Source organism: Oncorhynchus tshawytscha, linkage group LG06 (assembly GCF_018296145.1).
Source record: "Oncorhynchus tshawytscha isolate Ot180627B linkage group LG06, Otsh_v2.0, whole genome shotgun sequence".
Lineage (NCBI taxonomy): Eukaryota > Metazoa > Chordata > Actinopteri > Salmoniformes > Salmonidae > Oncorhynchus > Oncorhynchus tshawytscha.
In genome coordinates, this window is record NC_056434.1 from 16,226,968 (window position 1) to 16,251,441 (window position 24,474).

Consider the following 24,474-nt stretch of genomic DNA (forward strand, 5'->3'; position numbering starts at 1 on the left):
GGATAAATTCTGTATCTATCTCTATGGTTACACAGTAGTTTCTGGTGTTGTGTTTGTACAAGCCAGCGGAGCACATAACAGGATGTGGTCTAAGGCTGAAAGCGGATCTGATCTCTCTTTTAACCTTCCTGTGTTCAACCACTCACTTCCTGCCTCTGGAGTCTGCATTGTCTGTCAGCTGAGTGGTTTTGCATTGCTTTAACTCTTACCACACATGAACTGTAAAATAAAGAATTGGATTTGTCAGTCTGTATAAAACAAAATGGAAACTTGTTGCTATAACCTGGTGATATAACTGATATGTTATTTTTTCTAGCTGCTTTTCTAAGAGTTGGTGTTTATTAGCAGAATCACTAGGTCCAGTTAGGTTCATCCACTCTATGGATTCATTAAACCCCTATGCATCTATCTTTTACCTTTGAAGGTACGGTATGTTCATGGGTGGGTTGAGTGTTCCTTTACAGACTTCAATTCACCATGGTTGTACAGTACGATAGATTATTGGAGCATTTTTGTTTTTGCAGAGCATTTTAACTTGTAATGCAGCCAAACCACATGTACTGCAGCTAACCTGCACACCAGCTGTCACACCTTGAAACTGTCTTACATGAAAGTACACACCCTTCCAACTGCTAATTACTAATGGGATCTCTCTGAGATCCGACTTCTCCCACATGCTGAAATCTAGCGTCACATACAAGGGAAATTACCTCGACAGCTTTTCTGGCACCTAAATGCAACAAAACATCATTTATAAACACAATCTATTAATATGGTTTTTGAACACTATTATTTGTTTATGGGCATGATAACTGTACTTTTAGTTTATGGTAGACACAGCTTGTTCGCACATTTTCCAATTTTACCACTAGTTATGAACGCAACATGAGTTTCTACATCCCCCTCTCTTGTTAAATAAAAGTGCCACCACTGAAATACGCCTGTTACTTCCTGCCTCGTTGGGTGTTTGTCTGTCTTTTTCGAAACCATCATAGAGCATTTTCTTTTAGTGCAAGATATTGGTGAGTTGTATTTAATGTTTAAAATCTATTGATCATAATTCATAACATTTCCCTTGTTTAGCATTTTTTTTGTGGTTCTGTTAGAATTGTTTCCATCTTTCTGGCATTCTCTCATGTCCTCTTTCCACTATCTGCATGTCCATCCTTCAGCCAGTGGTGTAAGAATACTTGAAAGTACTAGTTAAGTAGTTCTTTTGGGTATCTGTATGTACTTAACTATTTATATTGTTGACAACCTTAACTTTTACTCCACTACATTCCTAAGCAAAATATGTACGTTTTACTCCCATATGTTTTCCTTGACACCTAAAAGTAGTCAGGTGTTAGAATACGAATGCTCACTCAAGACAACAATATGGTATGATTAATGTACTGTATCAAAGTAACACGTTGCCATTCTTACTTGGTTTGTAAATTATGTCTGAGTTGGAGCGTGTCCCTGTCTGTTAAATGTTTTTTATATATATAATTCCGTCTAGTTTGCTTAAATTAAGGAATTTGATATATTTGACATTTTTATATGTTTCAGCATTTACTTTTTACTTTCAAGTATGACAATTGAATACTTTGTCCACCACTTAAGTATATTTAAAAACAGATACTTTTAGACTTTTACTCAAGTAGTATTTTACTGTCTGACTCACTTTTACTTGAGTCATTTTCTATTAAGATACTTTTACTTCATATTCCTCCCAATCTCTGTCTTCACATTTCCTCCTCCTCACTGGTTTATAAGGACATGTTTCCCAACCCAGAGTACCACTGCACCTCACCTGCCTGTCTACCAGCCCAGATCAGCCCACAGTACCACTGCTGTTCACCTGCTTGTCTATCTGTCCACGATGAAGCTCATCTTGACTCTCTCTCTCATCTGCATTCACTTCTGCTCAGGTAACACGACTGACCTCTCACAATTAGAGGCGTCTACCAAGATAAATGGTTTCTTAACTGCATCACTCCCAAATGCCTGTGTAAATATTCATCATAGCTAAATGGCCTTTACAGTACATTTTTTTAAATGTTCTTGTTTTTCAGTTGAGATGCTGCAGTGTTTCAACTGCACTGATGCAGCATGTACAAACTCTTCTTTAGTTACCTGTCCAGCCTCAAATGAAAGATGTCTCACTGCAACCAGAACCATAAAAGGTGTGTTTAGAGTTTGTTGTCCACTACATGCTAACGCTTCAAGACAAATTAAAAATTAAATGATGCTATTAGCTTCCTCATGAAGGATGCTTTTGAACACTCCTGTAAGATTACAGTGTAATTGACTCAATTGGTAATTGACTCATTGCTCTATGATACTATTTCATCAGATTATATTCTAAATTGATCTATTCTTCTCTGGTTTTGGATCTGTTACTGGTGAAGGTCCCGATAATACCACCGTGGTACTCAAAATGTGTTCACCATCCTCCATCTGTGTAACTCCTCTTAACACTGAAGTCACAGTGTCAGGGAACTTGGGCATCATAAGGGCTGCCTCTAACCAGCTCTGCTGTAACACCAATGGGTGCAACAATGAAACTCTGTCTGGTAAGAGACTTGTGTCCTTTACTTAAATTAAATTAGGTTTTCAACAATGTATTTGATGTCCTGATTTCAATTGTCATAGTTTGAAGAAATATATGATCCGAGTGTGTTTCTTACACATCTGGACAGCATCCATGCTCATCTTCAGAAAATGTCTGAAACCCTACCTCTTTAGAATATCTTGACTAAATCCCATAGCAAACCCCCCCCCCTCCAAGTGATCATGCTGTTTGTATGTGGCTGCTATGAAAGTGAACTGTGTTTGCGTATGATCAGGGATGTATTCATTCTGCCGATTCTGTTGAAAAAAACATCTTAAACGGAAGCAAACTAAATTCAGATACCTGAATTTGTCCAATAGAAACTCTTGTTTACAAATGTTGGACTAATGATTACACCCTAGATCAGCTAGATGCAGGCAAGGGTGTGCAAGGCAGTATTGAATGTGCACTGTCTGTCACCTTGATTACTCAAATGTTTCTCTCGACCTGTGGACCTACGTTGTAAACTTTCATTTATTGGCTAGGTTGTAACAACCTCATGATGGATACAGGGAAAATGCAAGTGTCATATAGTAGCCTAAACCTATTGATGTTACATTGAGCTGGTAGAATGGAATATGAATGACCGTCATCCAAAATGCTGTAATAGAAATAAGGCCACGCTCATAAAAAGATTATTGTCCTCCCTAATCTTAAACGGACCGACCACCACTGAATGGAACCCAGATCTATATGTGACCACTTGGTTACTGTGAAACCGTTCTCCCAAGGACACACAAACCAGAGTGGCCACTGCAAAGCCCAAGAGCCTGACCCTCTCTGGAAGTTGCTGTAGCCCTGCTTGGGATATTTAGCCTACATTGACTATTGGTTGAGACACAGGTCCCAGGCTACCATGGTATGGGAGATTGAAAATGGGAATTAGGCCAAGTTGGAGGTAATAATGCATTTTGATGATATTTTATTAAGATGCCTAAATACACCACGCTAAAAGATTGATTGTATGGCTGTTTTAAAATGAATTTCCTGCTATCGCTTAGTAATTATTTATGTTCACTACTTGGTCAAATGATTTGATGACAAAATCTATGCAAATAAATTATAAGAATTGATAGTTCACCTCTCGGTCTTCTTTTATTCTGTAATAGGGTATATTGTAACCATGTGTCCAAGCTGATCAAATCAAAGTTTATTTCTTTGTCCTTGTAGAACCTACGCCTTATAGACCTACTCATCACGTATTATTATTATTACAAATAGAAGATTACCACTTCTCACAATGGTGCTTGTTAAGTAAAGTTAGATCAAAGCTGAATCACTGTCTCGCAAGATCATATATTGATTACTCTGAACAAAAATATATACGCAACATATCAAGTGTTGGTCCCACGTTTCATGATTTCTCGAAAATGTTGTGAGCAAATTTGTTTACATCCCTGTTAATGAGCATTTCTTCTTTACCAAGATAATCCATTAACCTGACAGGTGTGGCATATCAAGAAGCTGATTAAACAGCATGATCATTACACAGGTGCACCTTGTGCTGGGGACATTAAAAGGCCACTCTAAAATGTTTTGTCACACAACACAATGCCACAAATGTCTTCAGTTTTGAGGGAGCGTGCAATTGGCATGCTGACTGCAGGAATTTCTGCCAGAGCTGTTGCCAAAGAATTCAATGTTCATTTCCCTAACGTTTTAGAGAATTTGTCAGTACGTCCAACCGGTCTCATAACCGCAGACCATGTGTAACCAAGCCAGCCCAGGACCTCCACATCATGTTTCTTCACCTGTGGGATTGTCTGAGACCAGCCACCCAAACAGCTGATGAAACTGTGTTTGTACAACTAAATCATTTCTGTACAAACTGTCAGAAACCGTCTCAGGAAAGCCTATATGCATGCTCGTTGTCCTCTCCAGGATCTCGACCTGACTGCAGTTTGGCGTCGTAAGCAACTTCAGTGGGCAAAGGCTCACCTTCGATGGCCACTGGCATGCTGGAGAAGTGTGCTGTTCACGGATGAATCCCGGTTTCAACTGTACTGAGCAGATGGCAGACAGCGTGTATGGCATTGTGTGGCAAGCGGTTTGCTGATGTCAATGTTGTGGACAGAGTGCCCCATGGTGGCAGTGGGGTTATGGTATGGGCAGGCATAAGCTACGGGCAACGAACACCATTGCATTTTATCGATGGCAATTTGAATGCACAGAGATGCCGTGACGAGATCCATAGACCCACTGTAGTGACATTCATCCGCCACCATCACCTCATGTTTCAGCATGATAATGCACGGCCCAATGCAGCAAGGATCTGTACATGATTCCTGGAAACTAAAAATGTCCCAGTTCTTCCATGGCCTGCATACTCAACAAACATGTCACCATTGAGCATGTTTGGGATACTCTGGATCGACGCGTACGACAGCATGTTCCAGTTCCCGCCAATATCCAGCAACTTCGCACAGCCATTGAATAGGAGTGGGACAACATTCCACTGGCAACAATCAGCAGCCTGATCAACTCTATGCGAATGAGATGAGGCGAATGAGATGAGGCAAATGGGCTGCATGCGCTGAATGGGGCAAATGGTGGTCACACCAGATACTGAGTGGTTTTCGAATCCTATCCCCTATTATTGACAAAGCAACAGTGGTAAATTTTGTATTGTTATTTTGGAGTGACTTTTTTTACATATAATAATTGACTATGTTTCTAAACTCTTCTACATTAACTACCATGATTACAGATAATCCTGAATGAATCGTGAATAATGATGACTGAGGGTGAAAGATCTCCCGAGTGGTGCAGCGGTCTAAGGCACTGCATCTCAGTGCTAGAGGCATCACTACAGACCCTGGTTTGGTCCATGCTGTATCACAACCGGCCGTGATCGGAAGTCCCATAGGGCGGCGCACAATTGACCCAGCGTCGTACGGGTTAGGAGATGGTTTGGCCGGAGTAGGCCGTCATTGTAAAATAAGAATGTGTTCTTAACTGACTTGCCTAGTGAAATAAAGGTCAAATAAATTAAAAGATCTTGCCGCCAAGACATTCTAAACTCTCCATTACCAATAACAGGGGGGTATGATATTTCACCCTCTAACTTTCTCACTCAGCATTATTCACCGTTCATTCAGCATTAGCCGTAATCATGGTAGCATCAACATGAATGTAGAAGTGTTCAGAAACATATTCTATTCTTATTTACAATAAAAGTGACACCAAAATGACACAATACATTACAATAATCTGAAACACAAACAAAAAGAACTGCAAAGGCATTCAGTCACAAGCTTGATGTTGTCATTGTGTGCTAGGAATACGGGACCAAATACTACACTTTTGACTACATTATTTAAAGTGGGGCAAAAAAGTATTTAGTCAGCCACCATTGTGCAAGTTCTCCCACTTAAAAAGATGAGAAAGGCCTGTAATTTTCACCATAGGCACACTTAAACTATGACAGACAAAATGAGAAGAAGAAAATCCAGAAAATCACATTGTAGGATTTTTAATGAATTTATTTGCAAATGATGGTGGAAAAGAAGTATTTGGTCATCTACAAACAAGTAACATTTCTGGCTCTCACAAACCTGTAACTTCTTCTTTAAGAGGCTCCTCTGTCCTCCACTCGTTACCTGTATTAATGGCACCTGTTTGAACTTGTTATCAGTATAAAAGACACCTGTCCCAGAACCACACGGGGGGACCTAGTGAATGACCTGCAGAGAGCTGGGACCAAAGTAACAAAGTCTACCATCAGTAACACACTACGCCGCCAGGGACTCAAATCCTGCAGTGCCAGACGTGTCCCCCTGCTTAAGCCAGTACATGTCCAGGCCCGTCTGAAGTTTGCTAGAGAGCATTTGGATGATCCAGAAGAAGTTTGGAAGGATGTCATATGGTCAGATGAAACCAAAATATAACTTTTTGGTAAAAACTCAACTTGTCGTGTTTGGAGGACAAAGAATGCTAAGTTGCATCCAAAGAACACCATACCTACTGTGAAGCATGGGGGTGGAAACATCATGCTTTGGGGCTGTTTTTCTGCAAAGGGACCAGGACGACTGATCCGTGTAAAGGAAAGAATGAATGGGGCCATGTATCGTGAGATTTTGAGTGAAAACCTCCTTCCTTCCATCAGCATGACAATGATCCCAAACACACCGCCCGGGCAACGAAGGAGTGACTTCGTAAGAAGCATTTCAAGATCCTGGAGTGGCCTAGCCAGTCTCGAGGTCTCAACCCCATAGAAAATCTTTGGAGGGAGTTGAAAGCCCGTGTTGCCCAGCAACAGCCCCAAAACATCACTGCTCTAGAGGAGATCTGCATGGAGGAATGGGCCAAAATACCAGCAACCGAGTGTGAAAACCTTGTGAAGACTTACAGAAAACATTTGACCTCTATCATTGCCAACAAAGGGTATATAACAAAGTATTGAGATAAACTTTTGTTATTGACCAAATACATATTTTCCACCATAATTTGCAAATAAATTCATTAAAAATCCTACAATGTAATTTTCTGGATTTTTTTCTTCTCATTTTGTCTGTCATAGTTGAAGTGTACCTATGATGAAAATTACAGGCCTCTCTCATCTTTTTAAGTGGGAGAACTTGCACAATTGGTGGCTGACTAAATACTTTTTTTGCCCCACTGTATATGAATTTTTAGGGGTGTCAATTTCACCCCTACCTTTTTGAGAAAGAACCTATTACTTGTTAAACAAAGTCTCTTTCGCTGAGCAGTTTTATTAGTATAAAATCATATGTCCCTAGTTTTATTGCATACAAAATATTTATTTAAATTATTTATTTTATTCAGTCATTATTACTTATCTGTATCAAGGGTGTCAATAATGTCAGACCCCACTGTACTGTGTCATTGGCTCAATTCTGCTATCAGAACCAGGACAATATGCTTCCTGAATGTGTTTCCATTGCATTACCAATGAAAATAGTTATTTTTAGATATTGGAGCTAGCTATGTCCACTGAATGTACTGTAGAATGCATATCCACTGATATCCATTTCCGTTCTCTTCCTACAGCCCCGAGTTCACTGGCTAACGGAAGACAATGTACCTCCTACAGCAGCTTCCAAGGTGTTGTGCATAACAGCACTGTGGCCTGCCTGGGGGTGGAGGACCAGTGCTTGAGCTTCAGCAGCAATGGTGACTTGTTTTGTTGTTCATGATACAAAAACCCATCACATTTGTGCAACTATAGATCAGGTGTTCCCCCCCAAAAAATGTCAAATGTTTGTTGAGATAGCCTATATCAATCAAATGTACACTGCTCAAGAAAATAAAGGGAACACTAAAATAACACATCTTAGATCAGAATGAATGAAATATTCTTATTAAATCACACAAAAATTAAATCACACAAAAATTATCAATGGAAATCTAATTTATCCACCCATGGAGGTCTGGATTTGGAGTCACACTCAAAATTAAAGTGGAACACCACACTACAGGCTGATCCAACTTTGATGTAATGTCCTTAAAACAAGTCAAAATGAGGCTCGGTAGTGTGTGTGGCCTCCACGTGCCTGTATGACCTCCCTACAACGCCTGGGCATGCTCCTGATGACGTGGCGGATGGTCTCCTGAGGGATCTCCTCCCAGACCTGGACTAAAGCATCCGCCAACTCCTGGACAGTCTGTGGTGCAACGTGGCGTTGGTGGATGGAGCGAGACATGATGTCCCAGATGTGCTCAATTGGATTCAGGTCTGGGGAGCGGGCGGGCCAGTCCATAGCATCAATGCCTTCCTCTTGCAGGAACTGCTGACACACTCCAGCCACATGAGGTCTAGCATTGTCTTGCATTAGGAGGAACCCAGGGCCAACCACACCAGCATATGGTCTCACAAGGTGTCTGAGGATCTCATCTCGGTACCTAATGGCAGTCAGGCTACCTCTGGCGAGCACATGGAGGGCTGTGCGGCCCCCCAAAGAAATGCCACCCCACACCATGACTGGCCCACCGCCAAACCGGTCATGCTGGAGGATGTTGCAGGCAGCAGAACGTTCTCCACGGCATCTCCAGACTGTCACGTCCGTCACGTGCTCAGTGTGAACCTGCTTTCATCTGTGAAGAGCACGGGGTGCCAGTGGCGAATTTGCCAATCTTGGTGTTCTCTGGCAAATGCCAAACGTCCTGCACGGTGTTGGGCTGTAAGCACAACCCCCACCTGTGGACTTTGGGCCCTCATACCACCCTCATGGAGTCTGTTTCTGACCGTTTGAGCAGACACATGCACATTTGTGGCCTGCTGGAGGTCATTTTGCAGGGCTCTGGCAGTGCTCCTCCTGCTCCTCCTTGCACAAAGGCGGAGGTAGCGGTCCTGCTGCTGGGTTGTTGCCCTCCTACGGCCTCCTCCACGTCTCCTGATGTACTGGCCTGTCTCCTGGTAACGCCTCCATGGTCTGGAGACTACGCTGACAGAGACAGCAAACCTTCTTGCCACATCTCGCATTGATGTGCCATCCTGGATGAGCTGCACTACCTGAGCCACTTGTGTGGGTTGTAGACTCCGTCTCATGCTACCACTAGCGTGAAAGCACCGCCAGCATTCAAAAGTGACCAAAACATCAGCCAGGAAGCATAGGAACTGAGAAGTGGTCTGTGGTCCCCACCTGCAGAACCACTCCTTTATTGGGGGTGTCTTGCTAATTGCCTATAATTTCCACCTGTTGTCTATTCCATTTGCACAACAGCATGTGAAATTTATTGTCAATCAGTGTTGCTTTCTAAGTGGACAGTTTGATTTCACAGAAGTGTGATTGACTTGGAGTTAAATTGTGAATTTTAAGTGTTCCCTTTATTTTTTTGAGCAGTGTATTTATAAAGCCCTTTTTACGTCAGCCGATGTCACAAAGTGCTATACAGAAACCTAGCCTAATACCCCGAACAGCAAGCAAGCCAGGTCATCCTGAGGCATGGTCCTCTGAGAGAAGAGAGAGTGAGAATTAGAGGTAGCATACTTAAATTCACACAGGACACCGGATAAGAAAATAGAAATACACCAGATTTAACAGACTGACCCTAGCCCCCCAACACAAACTATTGCAGCATAAATGCTGGAGGTTGAGACAGGAGGCATCGGGAGACACTGTGGCCCCGTCAGACTATACCCCCGGACAGGGCCAACCAGGCAGGATATAACCCCACCCACTTTGCCAAATTACAGCCCCCACCCCACTAGAGGGATATCTTCAACCACGAACTTACCATCCTGAAACAAGGCCGAGTATACAGTAGCCCACGAAGATCTCCCCCACGGCACGATCCCGAGGGGAGCGCCAACCCGGACAGGAAGATCACGTCAGACTCAACCCTCTCAAGTGATGCAACCCTCCTAGGGACAGCATGGAAGAGCACCAGTAAGCCAGTGTAATAGGGTTAGAGGCAGAGAATCCCAGTGGAGAGAGGGGAACCGGCCAGGCAGAGACAGCAAGGGTGGTTTGACGCTCCAGTGCCTTTCCGTTCACATTCACACACCTGGGCCAGACTACACTCAATCATAGGACCTACTAAAGAGAGGAGTCTTCAATAAAGACTTAAAGGTCGAGACCGAGTCTGCGTCTCTCACATGGATAGGGAGACCATACCATAAAAATTTAGCTCTATAGGAGAAAGCCCTGCCTCCAGCTCTTTGCTTAGAAATTGTAGGGACAATAAGGAGTCCTGTGTCTTGTGACTGTAGCATACATGTAGGTATGTACGGCAGGACCAAAACGGAAAGATAGATGGGAGCAAGCCCATGTAATGCTTTGTAGGCTAGCAATAGAACCTTGAAATCAGCATTAGCCTTAACAGGAAGCCAGTGTAGAGAGGCTAGCGCTGAGGTAATATGATCACATTTTTTGGTTCTAGTCAAGATTCTAGCAGCCGTGTTTAGCACTAACTGAAGTTTATTTAGTGCTTTATCCAGGTAGCCGGATAGTAGAGCTTTGCAGTAGTCTAATTTAGAAGTGACATGGATTAATTTTTCTGAATCATCAGGGTCCAGAGTAACGCCGAGGTCCTTTACAGTTTTATTTGAGATGACTGTACAACCATCAAGATTAATTGTCAGATCCAACATAAGATCTCTTTGTTTCTTGGGACCTAGAACTAGCATCTCTGTTTTGTCTGAGTTTAAAAGTAAAACATTTGCCACCATCCACTTCTTTATGTCTGAAACACAGGCTTCCAGGGAGGGCAATTCTGGAGTTTCACCATGTATCATCGAAATGTACAGCTGTGTATCGTCCGCATAGCAGAGAAAGTTAAGATTATGTTTCTGAATGGCATCACCAAGAGGTAAAATATATAGGGAAAACAATAGAGGTCCTAAAACGGAACCTTGAGGAACACCAACATTTTCAGCTGATTTGTCAGAGGACAAACCATCCACAGAGACAAACTGATAACTTTCTGACAGATAATATCTAAACCAGGCCAGAACTTGTCCGTGTAGACCAACTTGGGTACCCAATCTCACCCAAAAGAATGTGGCGATCGATGGTATCAAAAGCAGCACTAAGGTCTAGGAGCACGAGGACAGATGCAGAACTTTGGTCTGATGCCATTAAAAGGTAATTTACCACCTTCAAGTGTGCAGTCTCAGTGCTATGATGGGGTCTAAAACCAGACTGAAGCTTTTCGTATACATTGTTAGTCTTCAGGAAGGCAGTGAGTTGCTGGGAAACAGGTTTTTCTACAATTATAGAGGAATGGGATATTTGATATAGGCCAATGGTTTTTTATATTTTCTGGGAGAGAGGCTTTTACTGCTGCCACTTTTAGTGAGTTTGGTACACATAAGGTGGATAGGGAGCCGTTTATTATGTTCAATATAGGTTGGCCAAGCACAGGAAGCAGCTCTTTCAGTAGTTTAGTCGGAATAGGGTCCAGTATGTAGCTTGAAGGTTTTGACTATATTCATGAATGTGTCAAGAGAAATACGATTAAAAAAGCTTGACTGTCTCCCTTGATCCTAGGTCCTGGCAGTGTTGTGCAGACTCAGGACAACTGAGCTTTGGAGAAATAAATAGATTTAAAGAGGAGTCCGTAATTTGCTTTCTAATGATCATAATCTTTTCGTCAAAGAAGTTCATGAATTTATCACCGCTGAAGTGAAAGCCATCCTCTCTTGGGGAATGCCGCTTTTTAGCTAGCTTTGCGACAGTATCAAAAATAATTGTAGGATTGTTCTTATTCTCCTCAAATAAATTGGAAAAATAGGATGATCGATCAGCAGTGAGGGCTCTTCAATTCTGCACGGTACTGTCTTTTCAAGCTAATCGGAAGACTTCCAGTTTGGTGTATTTCCGTTCCAATTTTCTGGAAGCTTGCTTCAAGGCTCGGGTATTTTCTATATACCACGGAGCTAGTTTCATATAATAAATGTTTTTAGGGGTGCGACTGCATCTAGAGTATTACACAAGGTTAAATTAAGTTCCTCAGTTACAGTACGTGGTTAATCGATTGTTGTACTCTTATGTTCTTGGGTAGGTGGAGGGAGTCTGGAAGGGCATCTAAGAATCTTTGAATTGTGCGAGAAGTTATAGCACGGCTTTTGATGACCCTTGGTTGGGGTCTGAGCAGATTATAAATTGCGATTGCAAACATAATAAAATGGTGGTCCGATTGTCCAGGATTTTGAGGAAAAACATTTAGATCCACAATATTTATTCCACCTGACAAAACTAGGTCCAGAGTATGACTGTGGCAGTGAATAGGTCCGGAGACATGTTGGACAAAACCCACTGAGTCGACGATGGCTCCGAATGCCTTTTGGAGTGGGTCTGTGGACTTTTCCATGTGAATATTAAAGTCACCAAAGATGTGGATATTATCTGCCATGACTACAAGGTCCAATAGGAATTCAGCAAACTCAGTGAGGAACACTGTATACGGCCCAGGAGGCCTGTAAACAATAGCTATAAAAAGTGATTGAATTGGCTGCATAGATTTCATGGCTAGAAGCTCAAAAGATGAAAACGCAGTCATTTTTTTATTTATTTTTATTTAAATTTGGTATCGTAAATGTTAGCAACACCTCCACCTTTGCTGGATGCACGGGGGATATGGTCACTAGTGTAACTAGGAGGAGAGGCCTCATTTAACACAGTAAATTCATCAGGCTTAAGCCATGTTTCAGTCAGGCCAGTCACATCAAAAATATGATCAGTGATTAGTTCATTGACTATAACTTCCTTGGAAGTGAGGGATCTAACATTAAGTAGCCCTATTTTGAGATGTGAGATATCACAATCTCTTTCTATAATGGCAGGAATGGAGGAGGTCTTTATTCCAGTGAGATTGTTAAGGCAAACACCGCCATGTTTAGTTTTGCCCAACCTAGATCGAGGCACAGACACGGTCTCAGTGGGGATAGCTGAGCTGAATAAACTGACTGTGCTAGTGGCAGACTCCACCCGAATAATTTAGTTTAATCTGAGGGAATTAGGAAAATGTTGTTTATGTTGTTTTGAAGCTCATTCATCTTTGAGTTAGGCTTTTTAATGATAATATTATGAATAATAATACAAATTAAGTCTAGACCCGATTTCCCCAAATTGATTTATTATGTTTTATTATGAACCCTCAATTTATATTGTACATATTCTATTTGACAAAAAAGTGATTAGATCAATTGATAGGAACAGAGTCAAACATTGTATAAGATTTACTTCCTAACCAAAATCCAATTTCTTTGACTCCTCAACTTTTGAAGGTCGAAGCTCAGCTTCTGAATGTCATGGCGACAAACCAAAGATATTCCCATATGCATCAGAGTCGTGTCTTCACTCATAATTATTCATGATTCATTCATTTATTAACCATAATCATGGTAGCCTCCACATTAATGTAGAAGTGTTTAGAAACATATTCTATTATTACTTCTTTTTTTTAAGTTACTCCAAAATGACACAATACATTATTTACCATTCATTTCTATTAGGCACAAAATCATTTGAAACACAATCAAAACAAACAGTAAATGCATCCAACAAGTTTGTAGAGTAACAAGCTTGATGTAATCATTGTGTGCTAGGAATATGGGGCTAAATACTCAACTTTTGACAACTGTAATACACATATTTTCTAAAACAGTTCACCCGATATGGATGAAAATATCCTCAAATTAAAGCCGACAGTCTGCGCTTTAACCCCAGTCATTGTATAATTTCAAAGTACTGGAGTACAGAGCCAAATCAGCAAATGTGTCACTGTCCCAATACTTTTGGAGCTCATGGTATTATTGTTGATTCAAAACAATTCGATTTTAGTTGTTCTATGAGAGAAAGATGTTCGGAAAACTAAATATGTTGTTCTCTTTGACAGTACTTGGCTCAATCAATTATATGGTGAACATCCAGGGCTGTACATCTACCAACGTGTGCAACTATATTGATCAACTGCTGCCCTCAAGTTACATCAACTTTGTGCAATTCACCTGTAACACAGCCCCTTTACCTGTAACTCTAACCAAAGCCCATAACACAGCCTGGTCCATCAGACTGAGCCTAGTCCCTCTGCTGCTGGGCCTCACTATCAGCAAACTCATCTGATATAAACAGAGATGAACATATCGGGACTCATCTGACAACATAATGCATTGATTACAAAACAACAGAATGTACAATGATTTTTATGTATTGTGAAATACGTACTATAATTGAAATTCTGTTGTTTATATGGAATTTGCCAGATGATGCCCTGTTACATTATATATGCTTGCTTGAGGAGATACTTTCTTATATATTACTCTGTATATTTGATAAAGTGTGATTGCTTGTAAGTTTAAAACAAATAATCTCTGTCAATGCCAATAAAGTTTCTATCACTTTAGCAAAATGGAAATAAAGTGTTAACTTATTGTGAACGTAAACCAATCACACAATATTTTTTATTTTATTAGGAATTAATGCTTATTTTTTAACAGATAGGGATAATAGCTAGCTAACACTTTTAATCCAAATAATCCAAATAATAACAGAGTGTATGGGAGAACCTAGTCATACAGAATGCTACCGTCCAAACAGAAAATAAACTTAGACAGTCTTTTTTATTTGACTTAGTGGATTCAGTTTCTCTCTACACTTCTTCTACAGAGGAGAGGAAAACCTGCCGGGGAACAGGATGTGTCTATAAAGGAGAGGAAGGTGTGGTCTGCCGTGAAGCGTTCCACTTGGATCATACAGAATGGCACCATGCCAGCAGTGGCAGCCACTGCCTTAGTCCCCTCCTTGTTTACCTCCACAAAGGCCTTATGTGTAACGTGTATAATTGATTGATTGGAGACAGGCACAGGAATTCGTAATAGGGGGTTTTAATACTTCATCCAAAAATACAACATGCCTTGAAAAACACAGAAACGAAGCCCAAATCAAACACGTATACTAAGAAACATGGATGTAACCCAAACAAAAGAGTGAGGTTAAACCCCTAATAAATACACAAGACAACAATAACACACAATAACACAGCACGAGACCTGTAAAAAATACACAGCACGAGACCCGTATACAATACACAGCACGAGACCCGTAAACAATACACAGCACGAGACCCGTAAACAATACACAGCACGAGACCCATAAACAATACACGGGACGAGACCCGTAATAACAATTGCACAGTACTACACGGGATGAGACCCGTAATAACGTGTACACAATACACGCTGCACGAAAGCCGAAACAACAAAGCACAGGTACTCACAAGACCAACGGACATGTGAACAATAAGTGACAAGACAATGGTGAACAGAGGGCACGTTTGAAAATTACTAATCAGGGGAATTGGAATCAGGTGTGCGTAATGAGACAGTTCAGTGACGTCTAGAGGCTGGTGACATAGAACTCCAGAACTGGTGCACGGAATAAGCAGCAGTACTGGGGGAATCTGTGGCATTATGGGCCACTGTAGACAGGAAGAGCCCACCTCCTCCTGTTCATCCAAGACAAGTTGGCCCTGCCTCTGTTGAATATGCCCCTCACCTGTGCTAAGCTAACACTTCCATGGCCACTTTGTACCTATATCCACATGTAGCCAGTGGCCCATAACCCCATGTGAAAGTGCCCCTATTATACAAAACAGGTTAAAACATCCCTAGACAGGCAACATGTACACAGGTCAAAATGGCTCTGACACATTAATTTTACTCAAAGCAAGACTTCTGTGAATGACTATTCATTGTAACCAATCTTACCGCAGCAAAACAAGCTGAAATTCAGTACTTTCATTCATCTGCTTGCTCTGCCCTCATATTTAGCCTTGCATTGAAGTGTTTACCGTTTTCTTTTCAGGACAACCAGGGCCACAAGTAGAACACAAAACATAGAACATAAACAGTTGCATTGAGACTCAAGAAGTTAATTAACATGTTAACAATAGTGAAAACAAGTTTTTTTTCAACCTAACAGAGCTTAAGAGGATCTGCAGAGAAGATTGGGAGAAACTCCCCAAATACAGGCGTGCCAAGTTTGTAGCTCATACCCAAGAAGACTCAAGCCTGTAATTGCTGCCAAAGGTGCTTCAACAAAGTACAGAGTAAATGGTCTGAATACTTAGGTAAATGTGATATTTCAGTTTTTTTTGTTATATAATGTGTGAGGATAGACTATGTGGTTTAAAACGAGTTAGAGATAAGGGGCAGTATTTCCACTTTGGATGAATTGCATGCCCATAGTGAACTGCATCAAAATCTGTCCTAAATTGCTAATATATGCATATTATTATTAATATTGGATAGAAAACACTCTGAAGTTTCTAAAACCGTTTGGATTATGTCTGTGAGTATAACAGAACTCACAGGGCAGGCAATCTTCCAAACAAGTTTTGAAATCCTGAAAGTTGGGGCAACTTTGACGCCATCGCCCCCTCCCTTCCCAACAAGTTATGGATCTGGAAACACCTCCTACGTCTTCCACTAGATGTCCTCATTCAGTAGAAAGTGTAATGGAGCATTTGCTGTAAACCTTGACCTAATGGGAAGGAAAGTAGTTGGTGTCGCAAAAGGATTCCATTTTGTTGAGGTGCGTTTGCCTTTCAGTGCTTCGGCTGTTCCAATCAGCTCCAGATGAAAACGAATGATCCGGTTGGAATGCTATTGGATCTATATGATTATAACATCCTGAAGATTGATTCTGCACTTAGTTTGACCATTTTCTTCGACCTGTAATATGTCATTTGGAAGTTTTGATGCAAAGTTATCCTGGACCAGAAGTCATTTTTTGGACATTTGAGCTGAAAGTGGTAGCAAATGCTGCTACTTGGACACTAGAATTGAACATTATGAAACAAAACGATTTATTGTTGAACTAGGACTCCTTGCACTACATTCTGATGAAAGATCATCAAAGGTAAGGGAATATTTATGTTGTAATTTTGTATTTCTGTTGACTCCAACATGGCGGAGAAATATTGTTACGTCTGACCGCCGTCTCAGATTATTGCAATGTTAGGCTTTTTCCGTAACGTAAAAAAAAATGTGACACAGCGGTTGCATTAAGAACCAGTGTATCTTTAATTATATGTAGAACATGTATCTTTAGTCAAAGTTTATGATGAGTATTTCTGTTATCTGGCGTAGCTCTTTCTACAGCTTGGTGACGTCATTTCCGGTCACAACTTGCAGACTTGTTTTTGAGTTGCTGTGTGTTTTGTTGCCAACCTATTTTGCTACCTGACAACTTTACGGTTTTTACTTTTTAATTACCGTTTATATATATGTATTTTTCCCTCAACTTTTTCACTCCGGACGCTTTATCTGGACACGATTCGTCAGGACCTCCAACAGCCGAAGCTAAGTAGTAACATTAACATGATGCCTTCTAATTGCAGTCACTGTACTCACCTTACGGCGAGGATAGCTGTGCTACAAGCCCAGCTTCAGACGCAATCGTTAGGCAAGGGTAATTTCAGTGTAGGAAAGGATGAAACAGCGTCTGTGCCACCAGTAAGTACAGATAGTAGTATAAATCCCCTGGCACAGTCCCCGCAGCCGGACAACTTTCTCACGGTTTCTGGAAGGAAATGCTGTAGGAACGCTCAACCGGTGTCGCTCATTCAGCCGACAGAAACTTTCAACCGGTTTTCCCCATTAAGCAGCGATTCGGAGTCAGAGGCCGAGTCTTCTCTGGTCTCTACTCCTCTCGTCACGGGGTCTGAGACGCCGAAGCTTCCCACCATTAGCTCTGACAAATTGAAAACTCTAGTCATTGGCGACTCCATTACCCGCAATATTAGACTTAAAACGAATCATCCAGCGATCATACACTGTTTACCAGGGGGCAGGGCTACCGACGTTAAGGCTAATCTGAAGATGGTGCTGGCTAAAGCTAAAACTGGCGAGTGTAGAGAGTATAGAGATATTGTTATCCACGTCGGCACCAACGATGTTAGGATGAAACAGTCAGAGATCACCAAGCGCAACATAGCTTCTGCGTGTAAATCAGCTAGAAAGATGTGTCGGCATCGAGTAATTGTCTCTGGCCCCCTCCCAGTTAGGGGGAGTGATGAGCTCTACAGCAGAGTCTCACAACTCAATCGCTGGTTGAAAACAGTTTTCTGCCCCTCCCAAAAGATAGAATTTGTAGATAATTGGCCCTCTTTCTGGGACTCACCCACAAACAGGACCAAGCCTGACATGCTGAGGAGTGATGGACTCCATCCTAGCTGGAGGGGTGCTCTCATCTTATCTACCAACATAGACAGGGCTCTAACTCCTCTAGCTCCACAATGAAATAGGGTGCAGGCCAGGCAGCAGGCTGTTAGCCAGCCTGCCAGCATAGTGGAGTCTGCCACTAGCACAGTCAGTGTAGTCAGCTCAGCTATCACCATTGAGACCGTGTCTGTGCCTCGACCTAGGTTGGGCAAAACTAAACATGGCGGTGTTCGCCTTAGCAATCTCACTAGGATAAAGACCACCTCCATTCCTGTCAGTATTGAAAGAGATCATGATACCTCACATCTCAAAATAGGGCTACTTAATGTTAGATCCCTTACTTCAAAGGCAATTATAGTCAATGAACTAATCACTGATCATAATCTTGATGTGATTGGCCTGACTGAAACATGGCTTAAGCCTGATGAATTTACTGTGTTAAATGAGGCCTCACCTCCTGGCAACACTAGTGACCATATCCCCCGTGCATCCCGCAAAGGCGGAGGTGTTGCTAACATTTACGATAGCAAATTTCAATTTACAAAAAAAAAATGACGTTTTCGTCTTTTGAGCTTCTAGTCATGAAATCTATGCAGCCTACTCAATCACTTTTTATAGCTAATGTTTACAGGCCTCCTGGGCCATATACAGCATTCCTCATTGAGTTCCCTGAATTCCTATCGGACCTTGTAGTCATAGCAGATAATATTCTAATCTTTGGTGACTTTAATATTCACATGGAAAAGTCCACAGACCCACTCCAAAAGGCTTTCGGAGCCATCATCGACTCAGTGGGTTTTGTCCAACATGTCTCTGGACCCACTCACTGTCACAGTCATACGCTGGACCTAGTTTTGTCCCATGGAATAAATGTTGTGGATCTTAATATTTTTCCTCATAATCCTGGACTATCAGACCACCATTTTATTACGTTTGCAATTGCAACAAATAATCTGCTCGGACCCCAACCAAGGAACATCAAAAGTCGTGCTATAAATTCACAGACAACACAAAGATTCCTTGATGTCCTTCCAGATTCCCTCTGTCTACCCAAGGACGCCAGAGGACAAAAATCAGTTAACCACCTAACTGAGGAACTCAATTTAACCTTGCGCAATACCCTAGATGCAGTTGCACCCCTAAAAACTAAAAACATTTCTCATAAGAAACTAGCTCCCTGGTACACAGAAAATACCCGAGCTCTGAAGCAAGCTTCCAGAAAACTGGAACGGAAATGGCGCCACACCAAACTGGAAGTCTTCCGACTAGCTTGGAAAGACAGTACCGTGCAGTACCGAAGAGCCCTTACTGCTGCTCGATCATCCTATTTTTCTAACTTAATTTAGGAAAATAAGAACAACCCGAAATTCCTTTTTGATACTGTCGCAAAGCTAACTAAAAAGCAGCATTCCCCAAGAGAGGATGACTTTCACTTTGGCAGTGATAAATTCATGAACTTCTTTGAGGAAAAGATTATGATTATTAGAAAGCAAATTACGGACTCCTCTTTAAATCTGCGTATTCCTTCAAAGCTCAGTTGTCCTGAGTCTGCACAACTCTCCCAGGACCTAGGATCAAGAGAGACGCTCAAGTGTTTTAGTAATATATCTCTTGACACAATGATGAAAATAATCATGGCCTCTAAACCTTCAAGCTGCATACTGGACCCTATTCCAACTAAACTACTGAAAGAGCTGCTTCCTGTGCTTGGCCCTCCTATGTTGAACATAATAAACGGCTCTCTATCCACCGGATGTGTACCAAACTCACTAAAAGTGGCAGTAATAAAGCCTCTCTTGAAAAAGCCAAACCTTGACCCAGAAAATATAAAAAACTATCGGCCTATATCGAATCTTCCATTCCTCTCAAAAATTTTAGAAAAGGCTGTTGCGCAGCAACTTACTGCCTTCCTGAAGACAAACAATGTATACGAAATGCTTCAGTCTGGTTTTAGACCCCATCATAGCACTGAGACGGCACTTGTGAAGGTGGTAAATGACATTTTAATGGCATCGGACCAAGGCTCTGCATCTGTCCTCGTGCTCCTAGACCTTAGTGCTGCTTTTGATACCATCGATCACCACATTATTTTGGGGAGATTGGAAACCCAAATTGGTCTACACGGACATGTTCTGGCCTGGTTTAGATCTTATCTGTTAGAAAGATATCAGTTTGTCTCTGTGAATGGTTTGTCCTCTGACAAATCAACTGTAAATTTCGGTGTTCCTCAAGGTTCCGTTTTAGGACCACTATTGTTTTCACTATATATTTTACCTCTTGGGGATGTTATTCGAAAACATAATGTTAACTTTCACTGCTATGCGGATGACACACAGCTGTACATTTCAATGAAACATGGTGAAGCCCCAAAATTGCCCTTGCTAGAAGCATGTGTTTCAGACATAAGGAAGTGGATGGCTGCAAACTTTCTACTTTTAAACTCAGACAAAACAGAGATGCTTGTTCTAGGTCCCAAGAAACAAAGAGATCTTCTGTTGAATCTGACAATTAATCTTAATGGTTGTACAGTCGTCTCAAATAAAACTGTGAAGGACCTCGGCGTTACTCTGGACCCTGATCTCTCTTTTGAAGAACATATCAAGACCATTTCAAGGACAGCTTTTTTCCATCTACGTAACATTGCAAAAATCAGCAACTTTCTGTCCAAAAATGATGCAGAAAAATTAACCCATGCTTTTGTCACTTCTAGGTGAGACTACGGCAATGCTCTACTTTCCGGCTACCCGGATAAAGCACTAAATAAACTTCAGTTGGTGCTAAATACGGCTGCTAGAATCCTGACTAGAGCCAAACAAATTTGATCATATTACTCCAGTGCTAGCCTCTCTACACTGGCTTCCTGTCAAAGCAAGGGCTGATTTCAAGGTTTTACTGCTAACCTACAAAGCATTTACATGGGCTTGCTCCTACCTATCTCTCTGATTTGGTCCTGCCGTACATACCTACACGTACGCTACGGTCACAAGACGCAGGCCTCCTAATTGTCCCTAGAATTTCTAAGCAAACAGCTGGAGGCAGGGCTTTCTCCTATAGAGCTCCATTTTTATGGAACAGTCTGCCTACCCATGTCAGAGACGCAAACTCGGTCTCTACCTTTAAGTCTTTACTGAAGACTCATCTCTTCAGTGGGTCATATGATTGAGTGTAGTCTGGCCCAGGAGTGGGAAGGTGAATGGAAAGGCTCTGGAGCAACGAACCGCCCTTACTGTCTCTGCCTGGCCGGTTCCCCTCTTTCCACTGGGATTCTCTGCCTCTAACCCTATTACAGGGGCTGAGTCACTGGCTTTCTGGAGCTCTCTCATGCCGTCCCTGGAAGGGGTGCGTCACCTGAGTGGGTTGATTCACTGATGTGGTCATCCTGTCTGGGTTGGCGCCCCCCCCCTTGGGTTGTGCCATGGCGGAGATCTTTGTGGGCTATACTCAGCACTGTCTCAGGATGGTAAGTTGGTGGTTGAAGATATTCCTCTAGTGGTGTGGGGGCTGTGCTTTGGCAAAGTGGGTGGGGTTATATCCTTCCTGTTTGGCCCTGTCCGGGGGTGTCCTCAGATGGGGCCACAGTGTCTCCTGACCCCTCCTGTCTCAGCCTCCAGTATTTATGCTGCAGTAGTTTATGTGTCGGGGGGCTAGGGTCAGTTTGTTATATCTGGAGTACTTCTCCTGTCCTATTCGGAGTCCTGTGTGAATCTAAGTGTGCGTTCTCTAATTCTCTCCTTCTTTCTCTCTCTCGGAGGACCTGAGCCCTAGGACCATGCCCCAGGACTACCTGACATGATGACTCCTTGCTGTCCCCAGTCCATCTGACCGTGCTGCTGCTCCAGTTTCAACTGTTCTGCCTTATTATTATACGACCATGCTGGTCATTTATCAACATTTGAACATCTTGGCCATGTTCTGTTATAATCTCCACCAGGCACAGCCAGAAGAGGACTGGCCACCCCACATAGCCTGGTTCCTCTCTAGGTTTCTTCCTAGGTTTTGGCCTTTCTAGGGAGTTTTTCCTAGCCACCGTGCTTCTACACCTGCATTGCTTGCTGTTTGGGGTTTTAGGCTGGGTTTCTGTACAGCACTTTGAGATATCAGCTGATGTACGAAGGGCTATATAAATAAATTTGATTTGATTTGATATAATTCCTCCGGATATTTTGGAGGATTTTCTGAACATGGCGTCAATGTAAACCGAGATTTATGGATATAAAATGCATATTATCGAACAAAACATAAATGTACTGTAACATGTCATATGACTGTCATCTGATGAAGATTTTCAAGAGGTTAGTGATTGATTTTTTTAAAATCCTGCTTTTGTGATTTTTATCTTTTGCTGGAAAAAATGGCTATGTTTTTTCTTTGGTTTGGTGGTGGTCTAACATAAATATATGCTGTGTTTTCGCCGTAAAACATTTTAAAAATCTGACACGCTGGGTAGATGAACAAGGTGTTTATCTTTCATTTGAGGTATTGGACTTGTTAATGTGTGGAGGTTAAATATTTCTAAAGAATATTTTTGCATTCCCTGCGCCACCTTTTCAACTCCACCACGGGGGGGTGGAGTTCCCGTAGGGGAACCCCTCGCCTCAACAGGTTTTAAAATATGGAGTGATTACCAAATATAGTTTTTGCAACTTAACTGACTTGCCGAGATAAATAAAGGTTAAAAAAATACATATATATTCTGTTACAGGGAAAGCTCACTACTGCCCATGCTTCATAAGTCCAGACCTCTTGGAAGAGGTTTTACACTGACATACTGAGGATACACTTAGGCCTATTGTATGAAATACTAAACTGATGCAACACATTTTCAGCAAGACACCAATTGCTGGGCCTCACCATCAGCAAAATCATCTGATGGGAACAGTTGTGAGCACCTCTACCATCTGAGGCCGGAGATGAGGAGCGCCCAGGAGTTTGCACTGGAGTTTAGGACCCTGGCTGCCGGCGCTAGATGGAGCAACAGGGCCCTGATCGATCATTACCGCTATAGTCTACGTGAGGACGTCCGTCGGGAGCTGGCCTGCAGAGACACCACCCTCACCTTTGACCAGCTGGTAGACCTATCCATCCGGCTGGACAACCTGCTGGCTACTCGTGGACGTCCAGATCGGGGTCTGATTGTTTCATCCTCCCGCATACCCTCTCCGATACCCATGAAACTGGGAAAGGTGCGCAGGGAGACCGGAGGGGGTTACCGCTTGTGCACCATATGTGGCCGCAGAGGTCACACTGCTGGTCGGTGCCGGGTTGTTTCCTCTGAGAATCGAGGTAGCAAGCAGAGCATTCTGGCGTCACCCCAGGTGAGTAGGCACCATTCTCATCTAGAGCCCTCTGTTGCACATATGTTTGTCTCTGTTACTTCTCCTGAATTTTCCCCACGTTCACAGCATAAGGCTCTAGTAGATTCAGGCGCGGCTGGGAATTTCATTAATAAAGGATTAGCTCATAGTTTAGGGATCCCCATTGTTCCTGTGGATATGCCTTTCCCCTTTCATGCCTTAGATAGTCGATCATTAGGGTCAGGGTTTATCAGGGAGGCCACCACTCCTTTGAGTATGGTAACGCAGGGGGGTTACAGGGAAAAGATTAGTCTTTTTCTTATTGATTCTCCTGTGTATTCCATGGTGCTGGGCCTACCCTGGTTAGCTTGTCATAACTCCACTGTTTCTTGGCCACAGAGGTCTCTCACAGAGTGGTCGCGAGAGTGCTCAGGTAAGTGTTTAGGGGTTTCCATTGGTGATACTACGGTGAAAAGTCCAGACCAGGTCTCCACCGTGCGCATTCCCCCAGAATATGCCGTATTGGCTCTCGCCTTCTGTAAAAAGAAGGCGACTCAATTATCACCCCATCGATGGGGGGATTGTGAAATACATCTCCTGGTAGACGTTGCACTTCCTAGGAGTCACTTGTATCCCCTGTCACAAGCGGAGACGGTGGCTATGGAGACATATGTCTCCGAATCCCTGCGTCAGGGGTACATTCAGCCCTCCATTTTACCTGAAGGATGGGGGTTTGCGCCCGTGCATTGATTATCGAGGTCTCAATAAAATCCCATTGAGGTATAGTTACCCGCTCTCTTATCGCTACGGCGATTGGGTCAATGCACGGGGTGCGCTTATTCATTAAACTGGATCTCAGGAGTGAGTACAATCTGGTGCGTATCCGGAAGGGAGACGAGTGGAAGACGGCATTTAGTACCACCTCAGGGCATTATGAGTACCTCTTCATGCCGTAT

At 42.4% G+C, this 24,474-nt stretch overlaps 1 protein-coding gene across 3 annotated transcripts; it reads left to right on the forward strand.

Moving 5' to 3' along the window:
• Window positions 1-891: 891 nt before the first annotated feature.
• On the forward strand, window positions 892-23,658 carry LOC112252115 (phospholipase A2 inhibitor gamma subunit B). 3 transcript variants are annotated; one of them, XM_024423074.2, is made up of 6 exons: window positions 892-1,022; window positions 1,778-1,913; window positions 2,058-2,168; window positions 2,394-2,558; window positions 7,607-7,729; window positions 23,051-23,658. In XM_024423074.2, the coding sequence occupies exons 2-6, from the start codon at window positions 1,865-1,867 to the stop codon at window positions 23,092-23,094; spliced, it is 492 nt and encodes a 163-aa protein (XP_024278842.1). In that variant the 5' UTR covers window positions 892-1,022; window positions 1,778-1,864; the 3' UTR covers window positions 23,095-23,658. The 3 variants fall into 3 exon arrangements, with proteins under 3 accessions (XP_024278842.1, XP_024278840.1, XP_024278841.1); XM_024423072.2 differs by lacking the exon at window positions 23,051-23,658 and adding an exon at window positions 13,898-14,416 and having other exon boundaries at window positions 893-1,022; XM_024423073.2 differs by lacking the exon at window positions 23,051-23,658 and adding an exon at window positions 13,898-14,416 and having other exon boundaries at window positions 914-1,022; window positions 1,759-1,913.
• Window positions 23,659-24,474: the final 816 nt, after the last annotated feature.

Coding starts and splice junctions, on each gene's coding strand:
- LOC112252115 (XM_024423072.2), top strand. CDS start 1,865: ATGAAGCTCATCTTGACTCTCTCTCTCATCTGCATTCACTTCTGCTCA. Junction 2,169..2,393: donor TGCAACCAGAACCATAAAAG/GTGTGTTTAGAG, acceptor TTACTGGTGAAG/GTCCCGATAATACCACCGTG. Junction 2,559..7,606: donor CAACAATGAAACTCTGTCTG/GTAAGAGACTTG, acceptor CTCTTCCTACAG/CCCCGAGTTCACTGGCTAAC.